Source organism: Arvicola amphibius, chromosome 2, assembly GCF_903992535.2.
Source record: "Arvicola amphibius chromosome 2, mArvAmp1.2, whole genome shotgun sequence".
Classification (NCBI taxonomy): Eukaryota; Metazoa; Chordata; class Mammalia; order Rodentia; family Cricetidae; genus Arvicola; species Arvicola amphibius.
Window position 1 is genome coordinate 185,730,373 of NC_052048.2, and position 13,879 is coordinate 185,744,251.

The window sequence follows — 13,879 nt, forward strand, 5'->3', positions numbered from 1 at the left end:
CAGGACCACTCGGCCAAGGGTAGCAGTATCCATAATGGGCTGGGCCCTTCTCCATCAATCATTAACTTAAAAAATGTCCTATAGGCTTGTCTACAGCCTGTTTTTAGGGAGGCATTTTCTGTTCCTTCCTCTCAGATGACTCTAGTTTGTATCAACTTGACATAAAACTAGCCAGTACTGTGTCCACCCACCACTAATATATATGGATCAACACACCCACACATCATACACACACAAAAATAGAAGTAACAATATCCATGTAATAAGAATTTTGCAAAGAGAAAACAGAAAATATTCTTAAAGGAGAAACAACTACAAGAACAAAACTCAGAGTCAAGGAGAATAGGGAGTCCAGGACAAAGCATGGGAAGACAACGAGAAAGCACGGAGTTGTAAATCTTGAGATCTCTGTGGACAAGGACTGTATAAAAGGTTTCCTAGAGACAAATAATACACTGAACTCAGTGTGTTCAACCTAAACACGTCAAACACAGAAACCTCTTACAGCTCTAGAATGATCTGAGACTCAACAATAAGCTATACAAGAAGATAACCCAGTGGGAAAATGAGACAGCCATACAAGGAAGGAAATGTGGTGTATCATGAAGCTCATCAAGGGCAATGTTACAAGATCGATAACTATACAAACAGTATGAAGTAGCTGAGTCACAAATTATTTTGGAAGAATGGCAGAATGAAGGAGTGAGGGAGAGGCAGATGGCATCAGGACGGTTGAGAGCTAAGGTTTTATTATACAAATAGGAAGTCAGCTTAGGATAAAATATAGAAGAATCAAATGAAAAACACTATAGAAATGTTACTTATATGGATTTACATAATGAATGGTCAAGTTAAAGGTTGTTTTGGGATAGGAGAAATTAAAGGTGGGATAGAGAGAGGACTATATTTTCTTTTAGTAAAATGTGTGCTGTCATATAAGTTAAAAAATTATGTACCTGTATTACTTTGAAAAAGGATGAAATTTCAATGTCAAAACTCACATCCTCAAAGACAGCCAGCAAGTGGTGCACCTGGTGTGTGCACACGGATAATCTAATTCCCATGATCTCAGTCAGTACCTAAATGTACTCTATGGAGAACACAAACACAATGGCCTTACTTGGAACCTGGTGTGGGTGTTACCTCCACGAAGGTGGCATGAACAAACCTACTTATCTGTTAGCAGCTTCAGTGCCAAATGAGGTAGAAGTAGATAGCAAGACAATGGCTGCAAAGATTGGCTGTTGAAAATGCCACCAATGGAGGTTTAGAGTGAGAAGCACTGGGTTTCAGTAGAGTGGATAGTTTATAAAGAAGTCACCTGTCCTCAGGGAAATACAGGGACCCTGGCCATATGACTCAACTGGCCAAGGATACAAAACTCCTCCCCACTATGATTCAAGGACTGGGACGAATTCAGAAATGCTGAGGCTGTTGGTTCTACTCCACTGAACAATGAGGAATGCCCCTGTTAGCTAGCAAGCCATGCTTAGGATTTCTAACAGAGCTCACTACTAGCGTATTTGGATTCAGTGTGCAAATACAAAAAAGGGTCTGTAATTACTTTGGAAAGTACACAGGGAAATCTACAGACTCTGGGCTCACTGGGAGGCTGGTCTGGACTTCTGACACTCAGATAAAGGGGGAACAGATGTCTTGGCCTGAACTGATCTTTATGTAGCTCTTCTTTGATTTATAGTGGCCTTTTTTGAACTCCTCACCAAAGAACTATGCAACAACAACAATAAAGGAAGTTAAAAGGACTGTAAAGAGGAAGGGACAAGCTCATTTTAAACACAGGTTCTCTGTTAACACCCTTTCGACAAGGCATGCACAGCTTTGTGTGTCACCAATCGATGGTGTTGACTGTCACTTAAGCAGTGTTAGTTTAGATTAAGAATAAAGAGATGCAAAGATGGTTAGTACCAATCTTAACCATTCTAGAACACAGAAGAGGTGGCGCTATCCAAGTTTGTAGGGGACTGTATGTAGCCACGGTGAACTCAAATTAGATAAGGGTTCCCTAAGAAAGGGAAACCATGTGTCATTTCTCATCCATGAACACTGATGCAAAAATACTAATCACAGTAGTTGTAAACAGCTCAAAAAGCATGTCATCATATCAAGCAAAAGATAATCAGAGTTTATCTCATAAATATAAGGGTGATTTAACACTACAAAATCTATTAATGTAACTTGCTACATAAACAGATTAGGGAACAAAGTTATATGGTTATCCAAATAGATGAGAAAGTATATTTGACATATACAAAACTTATTTAAAAATGAACTTGTCTCGGAAAAAAAACCAAAAAAATTAAAACATGACAAACTATCTCCATTAAATAGTTAGAAGAAATACAATGCCTAATAGGAAATAGCTACAACAATTTCCCTGATTTCACCTGTTATTAAGCATGATTTGGACTGCTCTATTCAGCCCAGGACATTTGAGCAATAGGAAAAAGTGCAAGGATTGAAGAGCAAGAAACAAAACTATTATCTGCAACCAAAAAGAATTCATAAAAACAGAAGGCTAGCTTGATGACCCAAATCAGTTCTATTCTTATAGATTGAAAGCAAATGATTACAAGTATAATTAATAAAATCAATAGTAACAAAAACTGTAAAATATTTATTATTTATTTTTATGTATATGACTGCTTTGCCTGCATGCATTTCTGTGCACTATGTGTGTGTCTTGTGCCTGCAGAAGCCATAAGAGGGAGTCACAAGATAACTTAGAACTAGAGTTACAGAGGGTTGTGAGCCACCATGTGGGTGCTGGTTTTGAGCCCAGGGCCTCTGGAGAACAGCCAGTACTCTTAACTGCTGAGCTATCTTTCTTACCTGATAGTTATTTGCTTGTTGTTGTTGTTTTGTTACCAACATTCTTATGAAGAAATGATGGTGAAGTGGGTATGGAAAAGAAGAGAACCAGAATACCTAAGGAAAATCTGAAGAACCTATAAAAGACCAGGGCATTCCCTACCAGATATCAAGACACAGATGTTATGGTGAAGACTGGATGTTTAGAGGCCAATGGACTACAAGAGAGCCAAGAACAGACCTATGCAATCAACTATCTATAAACTATTTTCTATATAGAAATCACTTCTATAAACAAACCGTTTGAAAACCCTTTGGGAAGCTACCTTATTTAAAAGTAAAGTTGACACTAACAGGTCAAGGCATATTAGATAGGAAATGGTCTAAGACAGTGGGAAAAGGTGGACATTTGTGTCATGTCTAGTGTGTCCTGGTTCGGACATCTTGCTGTTGTGTAATGCTTTTGTTCTGAGACAGCGTCTCACTGTGTAGCATAGGGTGGCCTAGACTCACTGTGTAGCCAGCGGAGTACTGGTAGGACAGGTCTGCCCACCCTGCCTAGCTGCTGTATGGCGCTGAGCAAATCCCTGTTTCAGTCTCCTTACTTGTCCCAAGTAGAGACAGGTATCTTTCTGTATTGTGGGATTAAAGAAATTAACTGTAAAGTGCTTGGCATTAAAAACAGTACAACTGTATCAGAGTTCGAGTGTCTTTCAGGACTGACTTCTGGTATTGCACCAGCACTGTTACTATAAACTCGTTACACATTTCCGATCATTTTTCATCTTTGTGATCTCATTCCACAGTTAGAATACCTTTATGGATTGAAAGGAAGGTTCCAGCCCATGGCTTCTGCAAGTCACCTTTTTTCTCATCTCTAAAAATGAAGGGATAATCTCCAGGGCTTTGGCTATAAGAACTACTTCTATTTTACAAGAAAGAAATTGGAGGCAAAGAGATGTTAACTGACTTGCCGCCTTAGGTCACAGAGAATTACTAGCAGATTTAGGATTAAAACCCAGGTCTCCTCGATGATTTGCTTTACAAAGGTAAAATAATAATTTCCCTAGACTCTCTGTATCTAAATCTCTTCTTGGAATTGTCACTAGATACTTAGGGAGGTAATTCACTCAGGGATCATTTAGAACATTACTGACATATTCCACTGCCTGGGAGCTCCTACCTCATTACCATGGAGGGAGTCAGTAGAGATACATGTCTTTTGGAAAAGCATTAACATGGACGACGGGAATATGAGCAGTACAGAAGAGAATTACCTGAGCAAGCAGGCCTGGTTGAATCTGAAGAGGCTGAGCTGCTGGAGCTTGAGTGACGATGGGAACAGCATTTTCCATCCGCACTGAGTAGCCGGCGTGCTTGGAGGGAGAGGCCTGCAGGCCTGTTTAGTGCATGGTGAGGACAGGAGGAAGTGAATGACTGAAAGATGAAGAGACCGCTCCTAGCCACGGAGTTAGCTTTACTGCTCAGCTATGGGACACTTTCCTTGTAGCTGCTAACTTAAAAGTAGTCTCCTACTCCCCACAAACACACCTCTCCAAAGTTAAATTATGTGAGGTCCAAAACGGGACAGATAAGACAACAAATCACAAGAGGAAAGCAACGGCTGAGTGTCACAGCAAAGGACATGGGGACAGCGGCGGGCTCTCTCTGGACTGTACAGATGGAACCCGAGCACTGGTGTGCATGCTCACATGGGTGCTTTGCAGAACTCTGTCCCTGAGCTTTCCATGTGCAGTATGACGAGGTCCACCGTCATCTCTAACTGCTCAGCGTCCACAGGAAAAGAGCTCTGGGAGCCAGGCCAAAGGGGAGGAGGCCCAGGGAGGCACTTTTCAGACAAATTTCTATTCTCCACATGAAGTGGGCCTATGATGGCTGTCAGAGACTGGCAATTTTCTACAGATAACGTTCAGAGAGCATTTCATGCAAGGGAAGCTGGAGCGGACATCAGCATAACAATGGAACCAGACAAAGCGCCTCTTCACAGGCAGCTGGCAAGGGCCACAGCTTCTGGCAGGTGCTGAGAACAACAACAAATGGACTTGGTGCTAGAGCACAAGGCGCATTGTTCCCAGGCTGGCGGCACTAGGAGAGCAGCCTCCAAGGTAGTGATACTAGCATTCCTATGAACGGAAGCAAGAGGGCTTTCTCCCTGACAGTGAGCATTCCAGGAAGCAGTAGGGGTGAGAACCCTAGAGGTGGTCCTGCAAGAACCAGGTCGGCCTTACCTTGGAAGCCAGGGGGACACACGATGAGAGCTTGCTGGAAGGGGTCTGGCCGGGCACAAATCTGGGCTGCTCCCGTCGGCAGGGGCATGCTCCGCTGGGCCACTGCGGCCATGGGTGCCGCTGAGGGCTGGTAGAGTGCAGATTGGTAGTTTAGTATGGAGACTTCGGGGTTGGCTAAGGAAAGAGTGGCACTGGTGGAGGTGGGAGCCTAAAGGAATGATGGGGATTAAACAAAAATAAACAAAAATAAAAAATGAGGGAGGTGGTAGGTTGGGAGACACAAATCTAAATCAAATAAATGAATTTAAAGGAGAGCTAACATAAATCAAGAGCAAAAAAGCAAAAAGAAGGGCAGGACTCCAGCTGAATGCCTCACAGGAAGGCAGGCACCTGCATTCTCACATTTGTGAGACCCACACAGCTCACTACTGAAAAGCTAACTTAGTCTAGAAAACCTTTTGCTTGAGGGTCTGGGGATATAGGTCAGTTAGTAGAGTGCTAGTCTAGCATGCATGAAACCCTGGGTTCAATGCCTAGCACTGCATAAATCTTGTATCTATTTTGCAATCTCTGCACTCAAGAGGCTGAGGCAGAAGGATCAGAAGCTTAAGGTTATCTTAATACTACGGTACTGACTTTGAGGCTAGCCTGGGCTATATGAGTTCCTAATCACTCCTCCCCACCAGGGGAAAAAATAAACAATAAAAAAATAAATTGTTTAATTAAAGTCTGCTTCATCCTAGAAGGCCAGGTTTGGATTGAGAGCCTTTGTGTTCCTTGAATTCTACAGTGGAATATGATGTGGGGAGGGTGGGAAAAGCTGAGCCTGTCTTTCTTTTCCTTGTCCCAGCAAGGCTCCACCTTTGCTCATCCTCTCCTCCCCTTGGATCCAGGTAGTCTATACCTGGGAGGACAAACAGGGAGAGGCTCCTGCAGGCCTGGGTCCTGGATAAACAAGTCTCAGTACAGAAGCACACATATCAGAAGGGAAGCCCAGGCAGAGTCCTGGAAGGAGATTCTTGCTCGCATGTAAAGACAGTGCTGTCTGCAGCTATCCTTGGCCTGCTGTAGGACACAGCTACTGTAAAAGCAGCATATGGCAAACATCTGGATCTATCTTTGGAAACAGAACTTCCAACAGAAACAAAGCTATAGAAGGAAAGCAAACTCTCTGTTGGGAATGCTTATATTCTCTCCTTAGTAAAGAGCAGCAGAGGTTAGCAATGGCTTCAGATTGAACATTGTCTAGGAGCTGTGCCATAGAAGAGAGGTTCTCAACCTGTGAGTCACGATCCCTTTGGGGGTCACATATCAGATATCCTGCATATCAGATACTTATATTACAATTCCTAACATTAGCAAAATTACAGTTATGAAGTAGCAACAAAATAATTTTATGGTTGGGAGTTCCTGTTACAACATGAGGAACTGTATTAAAGGGTCCAAGCATTAGGAAGGTTGAGAACACTGCTCTAGAGACTGTTAGAGCTACGGGATAAGGAGGAGGTAGACTGTGAATAAATACTGGACACACACGTAAAGAGAATTTCAAGAGAAGATCAAATTTCATAAAAAGGTCAAAGTCTTGTTTTCCTTTTTTTATTTTGTGGTGCTGGGGAAATCAAACAAACCTGGAGCCCTGACTGCTCTAGGCAAGTCCACTACTAAGCTACATCTTTAGCCCTGCACAATTTGTATACTTAAATTTTGTGCTGAATTTTAGTACAAGATAATAAATTTATTTGAAAATGATTACAAACTCCTATGATACACTTAAATAGATCTTGAGCTGCATATTTTAACTGTGTATGCAGGTTCAGCATTCCACGCCATGCCTCCTCAAACTATGGGGTGGGGGGACCATGTGCACACGTAGGAGCCAGTGTCCGTGTATGGATGACATAACACTCATCTCCAGGCTTCCCCACACCATTATCTGCCCTGAAGGTCCCCTGCTTGAGGCTATGGCACTAATGTCTTCCCATCTGACTGCATCGTCCCAGCCTCGGTCAGTCACTGTCCTGATGCCTCTGCTTTCCAAATATCCCTAGGGCCACTGGCTTTGCCATTGGTACTCTTGTGCCCACCTCGGACCTTTAAGTGCTTGATTAGTGACAGCTTGCTCTCTACTTCTCTTTTAATTCTTGGGCACAGGATCATTCTCTCTCTTTTAATTTTAAAAATTGTATGGGTGTATTGCATAATATATATCTATATATATATCTATATATCTCTATCTCTATCTCTATATCTGTGTACCATGTGTGTGCCTAGTGCCCACAGAGGCCAGAAAAGGGCACTGTGGGTCCTGAAACTGGAGTTACAGATGATTATGAGACACAATGTAGGTCTAGGAATTGAACCCAGGTCATCTGAAAGAGGCCATCTCTCTAGCCTTGGATCATTCTCTCTTAAAGACCACTTTGCACATCAGCACCCTGTTCTGCACTTAAGCATCTGCTCATAAATTCCAGTAGTGGCCTCATGAATGTGGTGTATGCATCTTGGCTCAGTACTTTTTCCTTTCTATAGACCCTCAGTTATCTTCCTTGATAAATGTCATACACCCTTTTCTTTGGGACGGATTAATCTACTTGCTGTTTTCTTAGCTTTCTATGAGCATAGGCTATTCATCTCATAGGAATCCTCTGAAAAAACTCAGAAAGAACTCTTAGCCTTTGTGCTTTAGGGCCAGCCTGGGCATGAGGGCTCTAAATTGGAGCCTTCCCTGACAGTGCATGTGTACAGAAATCTGTGGTTCTGCCATGATGTGCTGGGCAGTGTAGTCAGCATCCTGACTGATGCCTCCTTGGGAGAAGAGCCTGGGCTCTAGTTGTGGTCCTCTGTTTGCCTGCCTTGCCTGGCCTGCATGTGTGTAGCCTGTATCTGGATCTCTTTTAGCTCAAGTCTCACCATGGAGACCATGAGCTCCTCAAGAGGAGTCTACGAAGATGATGAGAGAAAGGTGAAACGCAGACCCTGACATGATCGCCAGTCCCCAGTGTGAGCAGCAGCAGCTGACAGTTTCCCTCAGTTTCCAGTGCTGCTATGGATCAGCTGCTGGAAGTGGATGTGAAGGTGAGAGACAAGTGACCGCACCTGTCTGAGAGAGGTAGGGAGGACCGCTGAGAGCTATCCTGGCTAACAAAGACAAATGAGAAGACAAAGCAAGTTTACTGGCAACCTATGTTGCAAAGATGGGCCAAGTGATTCTAGATGTTTAAACACCTTACAATTTGACATCTCTAAGACCAGGATGTGAGTCTAACCTATAAGCCCAGTTGAAATTCTTGGGAGAAGGATATGCCCTAAAATGAGATACCTTGGAAAAGTTAGTAAAGTGGCTGAGCCTATGGATTAAGCCAAGAACACCCAGGGGAGGACTTTCCCTTCAATATGTTACTAACTGATGGAGGAGAGTTATCTGTCTATGTTTTTTTTATTGGTTAATTAATAAAGAAAACTGCCTTGGCCCTTTAAGAGACAGAAAATTAGGTAGGTGGAGTAGACAGAACAGAATTGTGGGAACAAGGAAGTAGAGTGGGGGAGACGCTTCAGGCAGTCTCCATAGGGAGTCTCCATGCTTTTCCTCTCCGAGATGGACGCAGGTTAAGATCTCTCCTGGTAAGCCACACCTCGTGGTGCTATATAAATTACTAAATATGGGTTAAAGCAAGATATGAGAATTAGCCAATAAGAGGCTACAGATAATGGGCCAGGCAGTGTTTTAAAAGAATACAGTTTCCGTGTAATTATTTCGGGTGTAAAGCTAGCCGGCGGCCGGGCGGCGGGAACGCAGCCCGCCGCTTCACACTACAACTAACAGTTTTGTTTTGTGGTTTTTTGAGACAGGGTTTCTCTGTGTATCCCTAGCTGTCCTGGAACTTGCTCTGTAGACCAGGCTGGCCTCAAACTCAGAGATCTGCCTGTTTCTGCATCCTGAGTGCACCATCACCACCTGGCTACTAACAGTTTTTCAAAGTAATAAAAATTATGGCATACTGACCCAGCTTCCTTGAGACACAAACAACTATAGATTACTGAGCACCTGGAAAAGACCCTATGGTTAGTCTGCTGGATGTGTTCAGAGCAACACAGAACTAGTTCCATGTCCTTTCGCTAAAACAGAGCTGCAGGCGTATTTTCTTGTTCTAAACTTCTGAATGTTTAGAATGAGCAGAAAACCTCCAAGGAGCTCAGAGAAGGAACACAGCACTGGGTCACTAACGAACAAAAGAAGTCTTGTTGGATTTAGAGAGCGATACATACCCTCTAGAAAGGTATCTGGGGACCTCCACAGGATTCATCAGTGCACGTGTTTCAAGAGTGCAGACCCTGACACAGACTGCTGGCGTCAAAGGCCAAACCTATCTCATGTACTAGCAGGCAGCCTTAGGAAGAGGACTAATTGCCTTGTGCCTCAGTTTCTGCCTCTAAAATGCCAATGATAATACCTATTCCACATGAATGCTGGCAAGACTGAATGATGCCATGCTGAAGAAAGTCTGACACAATAAATGTTTACTGTCAGTAACATTATCAGGGGAGGGAAAGCATGCCTTAGTGCTTAAACCTGGGTTATAATGGGAAGAACTTGCTTTTCTGACATGTTTAATTAGGTCCCAACAATTCAAAGCTCAGATGATGGAGAGTTTGTTCTCAGGATCATGCTTTTGTAGGGCAGCATTTCAGTTCCCCAGTGCTCAAGCCACCACCATTACACTAAGTTAACGACCTTTTCTTCTTTAGTCCCCCTGGCCAGCTTTGCGGTCTCAGTGCCATGGGGACAGAGGTTCTTATTTGGGACCCGCCTTTGTGTTCTGTTTAGTTTTGGTGATATTCTTTGGAATGGGTTGTCCTAGCACAGGAAACATGGAGGAGACCTTTTCTGATATGGCCAGGGATCTCCAGTCTGAAGCCTATATGACCCCTGACACATGATCAGAGGAGTTCCCTTTCCCGTGAGCCATCTTAGTAATGGAAGGAAGAGGCAGATGGGGACAGAGGATTTGAGGTTAGGGAGTTAGACTCAAGAGTCTCCTAAGGAGACTTATGGGAAAAGCAAGCCTCAAGGTAATGAAGGAAACCTCAGTGACCGCTGGTTGAGAAGCCCTAAATGCAAAAAAGCCTTAACCTCAAGGCTGGCAGGAAAATGAGCTCTTCACTCTGCAGACAGCATCAAAAACATTGATGGCCTCCAGGGGGCAGCAGATGGCACTGAGCCTGAGCAGAGGAAGCGCTAGCAACTGGAAGTCAAGCTAAGAGCATGGTGAAAGGGAACGGTGCTGACCAGGGGTAAGGGGCTCATCAGTGACAGGACCTGCCAACTAAAAGTAGACACACAGGCGGCGGCATTCACACATTAGCTCTACGTATTTCTCTTCTCTGAAGCTGTGTGTATGTGCTTGTGCACAGGAGACAACAGCACACAGGGACACCATCATTACAGACTTACAGACCGATACTAAGACTGGAATACTTCTTTGGGGAACTCATGGGATTGGAAGATGGGAGTAACAGTTCAAGTCTCAGATTCTGGAGGCGGGTGAATTAGGGTGGGGAGATTCTTGATTCGGTACCTATTTCCTAAGCCTCATCTGTATTTCAAACATTCTATGTTGCTGAGTCTTCCAACCTGCAGAAGGTTGGGGATCTGTGTGAAGGAAACCTCAACTTCCTATATCCCTTGGGTAATGCTAGGATTCTGGTGACAGACCCAAGAGCTGGCTTTTCTATGACTTGGAGAATGGACAGGTTTTACTGCTGCTGAATAAAGACCATATGGACACAGGGGTTCGGGGAGGGACTCATGCTGGTGCTAGAACTTTTTAGCAGGCTCCATTTCCACCTCAGCTCAGAGGAAAACGGGAAGAGGTACCATCTCAGAAAGCAGGAGTCAGAACAGAGCCCTGTGACCTCTTAAAAAACTAACCAAGGAAGCAAGTACTTCAGCTTACAGACCTTAAAGGATTAACACTGGGAAAGCTGCCCGGGTCTGGTAGGGAAAACCTGAGTCCTGATGTCCACAGTTGACAGCCCTGCCCACCTTCCCCTGGTGTCTGCCACTCACCTGGTTGTGGACAGTGGTCAGCTGGTTGTTAAAGGTCATGGTCAAGTTGGTAGATGTGCTGGGGGCCACGTGCGTGATGAAAGGTGTTTTGCTCTGGTTCACTGTGTCATACATATTCACCCGGCGCTTGCAAATCTCCATGTTTTGGAAACAAGATTTGACACTGCTTATGCAAAAGGTAGAAGCAGGGACACGGGACAAGAAAGAGGGTGAGATGGGGTAAGTTGGGGGAAAGGAGAGAAAACAGTGAGAAAAGGAGAGAATGGTTAATCCAGCAAAACAAAGCAGCACTGTAGCTTTCTTTGGCTTCAAAATCCTGGCCTTCTCAAAGTCTGCCCATGGAACTGTCAGCACTGTGTGAGAAGTCCCCACTGTCTTGTTGCCCTTCCCTATCCTGGATGGGCAGGTTCCCCATCACAGACATGCTGCATTTTCTCTTCCTCCATTACTTTTCCACCTCCAACTGCACTGCTCATCCTCTGTCGTTCTCACTCAACAAGATGACTCTTCAACCAAGGATATCAAGGAGCTGCTACTACCTACTTCCACCTTCCTTAGAGCCAACTTGTCTACCCCCAACCTCCCCCCCCATTCTAACGACCCTGGGCTACTAGCGCCATCTACAGGTCAGCCAGGTAATTCTCCCACCCAGGGTCATGAATTTAGGCTTCACTGGAACCTGCCAAGCAATGAAAACAACGATTACTAATTTTCACTGAGAGCAGTGGTATGTGCTGCAATCTCCATTTCAGTCTTACACCACCCACAAGACAGAATTTTGATCATTGTCTCAATTTTATAAGTAAAGTTATAGGTTTAGGACAGATAATTTGCCTGAAAGAGAATTACTAACTATTCACTCCTACCCCCACCTCTCCTTCACATACACATTCCTAACTTCCTTAATCCTTCCTTTCATCTGTGTGTGTAATTCTTGTCTAGTTTCATGAAGCAGAACTCTTTCCCCTTTTCTTCCTTCATTGTCTTGGTGAATCAAAACCAAACCCCTAACTACAAAGTATTAAAGCAGTGTGTAGGCACAAGCATAAAGGCCGTTGGTGGCCTTCGCCCTTCCTTCCGGCTCCTGAACACCTACCTGCTCCATACTCTCTCCTCACACACTGCCTTTTCTGTGAGCTTCACTTTCCTCAAGCGCTAATGCTCAAGATAAAGCCGCATTTAATCTACAATTTAAAATGTCGATTGCAATAACTGAATATACACTACAGGTTTGTTCTATTTTGGACTAAACAGGTATTTGTAGGCTATCCCAGAATATGCTTTTTAAGAAAGATACATCCCAAATTTCAGAAACTGAACATGCACATGACCTAGAGATTGCTACGTCTTTCTAAGTTAATGACTATCACACTGGCTGTTCGATACACAATGCATAGTAAACAAACAAACCGAAGGTCCTAGAGAGAAAAGAAACCATATTCACTGGTAAACAACGCCATGCCCACCCACAGCTTCTGGTGAGCACCTCGAGTACTGCTGAGCGCTTTCACACTGAGCAAAAGACAATAAAATCATGCTGCATGCATTCTTTTTGGAACACATTTAAAGCACTCAGTGATTTTGTGATGGCTCAATGCTTAGTCTCCAGACGCTAGAGTTTCCTCACTGCAATGGGTTGAGCTTGACTGTTAGGATGAGACAAGTATTTCTACTTTGGGTTATAAGACTGGCTTTTATAATGCGTACACTAGAACCTGGCTGTAGAGAAACGAGTGCTTTCGCTTTCACCTGCAAAACCTTATGTTAGAGCAGATTAGGCCCAGCCCCAAGGGTCCACAGGTCTGCAAGCTTGTTCTTCATGGTCTTCTAAGAACCCACAAAGAATCAACCTACTCTCAGATAGGCCCAGGGATGGCCTGTCTTTCTTTTTCAGGCTGACCTTCCAAGTTCTAAACTGTCACGGCTCCTTAGTGAAACTCTATGGATGCTTCCTTACTGAACACAAAGAATAGGGACCTGCTCATCTAAGCCCCAAGTTTTTTGGGATGACTGTTTCACTGGCTTAAGATGGCCAATAGGAGCTCTCTGAAGAGCATCTGCCTCCCTGCTCCCTCACTTCACTGTTCCTCTATCATTTAGCTTTATTCCCAAAGACAGAAGGCTGACTTGGTGGGCTTTGCTTTTCTTCTTGTGGGATAGACTGAGACCTCCTTAACTGCCTCCTGCTATTGAGAAACAGCACACATGTTATAATTTGGAAGGGCTGGGTGCAGGTCCTTCTTTACACTGGAACTTGGCTGTTCCAAACGTGCCCTGAATAGAGACTGGGTCTCGCAGTGCAAGTTGACTTCCTTCACTGACTGCTATGGAAAAGAACTGACATCTTCTAAGACACACTTCAGGAGGCCGCAGCCCACTTGTCAGGCTAGGAAAGGTTGGGTTCAGCCTGGAGACTCAGTCCACTCTAATTTTGGTCATAGCACTGCTGACTATGGTCTGAGAACATCTGTCTCCAGGCTCTTCTCTCAGCAGTCCTCGGGACCTGTGGGAACCACAGCTTTTGGGAGCACGCTACTTTCCCGGCAGAAATGCAAGGATGGGAATCTATGCTTTCATGTCTCAGGCACCTCAGGGTTCAGGCTGAGGTGATATAACCCATTTCCCATCCACAAAAGACCTCCTTCCTCTCTTTCTCATTCACAGAGAACTTAGCCACCAGTGTGGTCCACTCCAAGCTATTTTCTGACCACCCAGGAATACTTCAGTGGCC

At 44.2% G+C, this 13,879-nt stretch overlaps 1 protein-coding gene across 1 annotated transcript in view; it reads right to left on the bottom strand.

Moving 5' to 3' along the window:
- Hipk2 (homeodomain interacting protein kinase 2) overlaps window positions 1-13,879 on the bottom strand; it is a 134,803-nt gene that overhangs the window by 35,024 nt on the left and 85,900 nt on the right. Inside the window, 3 exon segments of the mRNA XM_042054430.1 lie at window positions 4,107-4,228; window positions 5,079-5,286; window positions 11,149-11,311. Coding sequence (XP_041910364.1) covers window positions 4,107-4,228; window positions 5,079-5,286; window positions 11,149-11,311 — 493 coding nt within the window.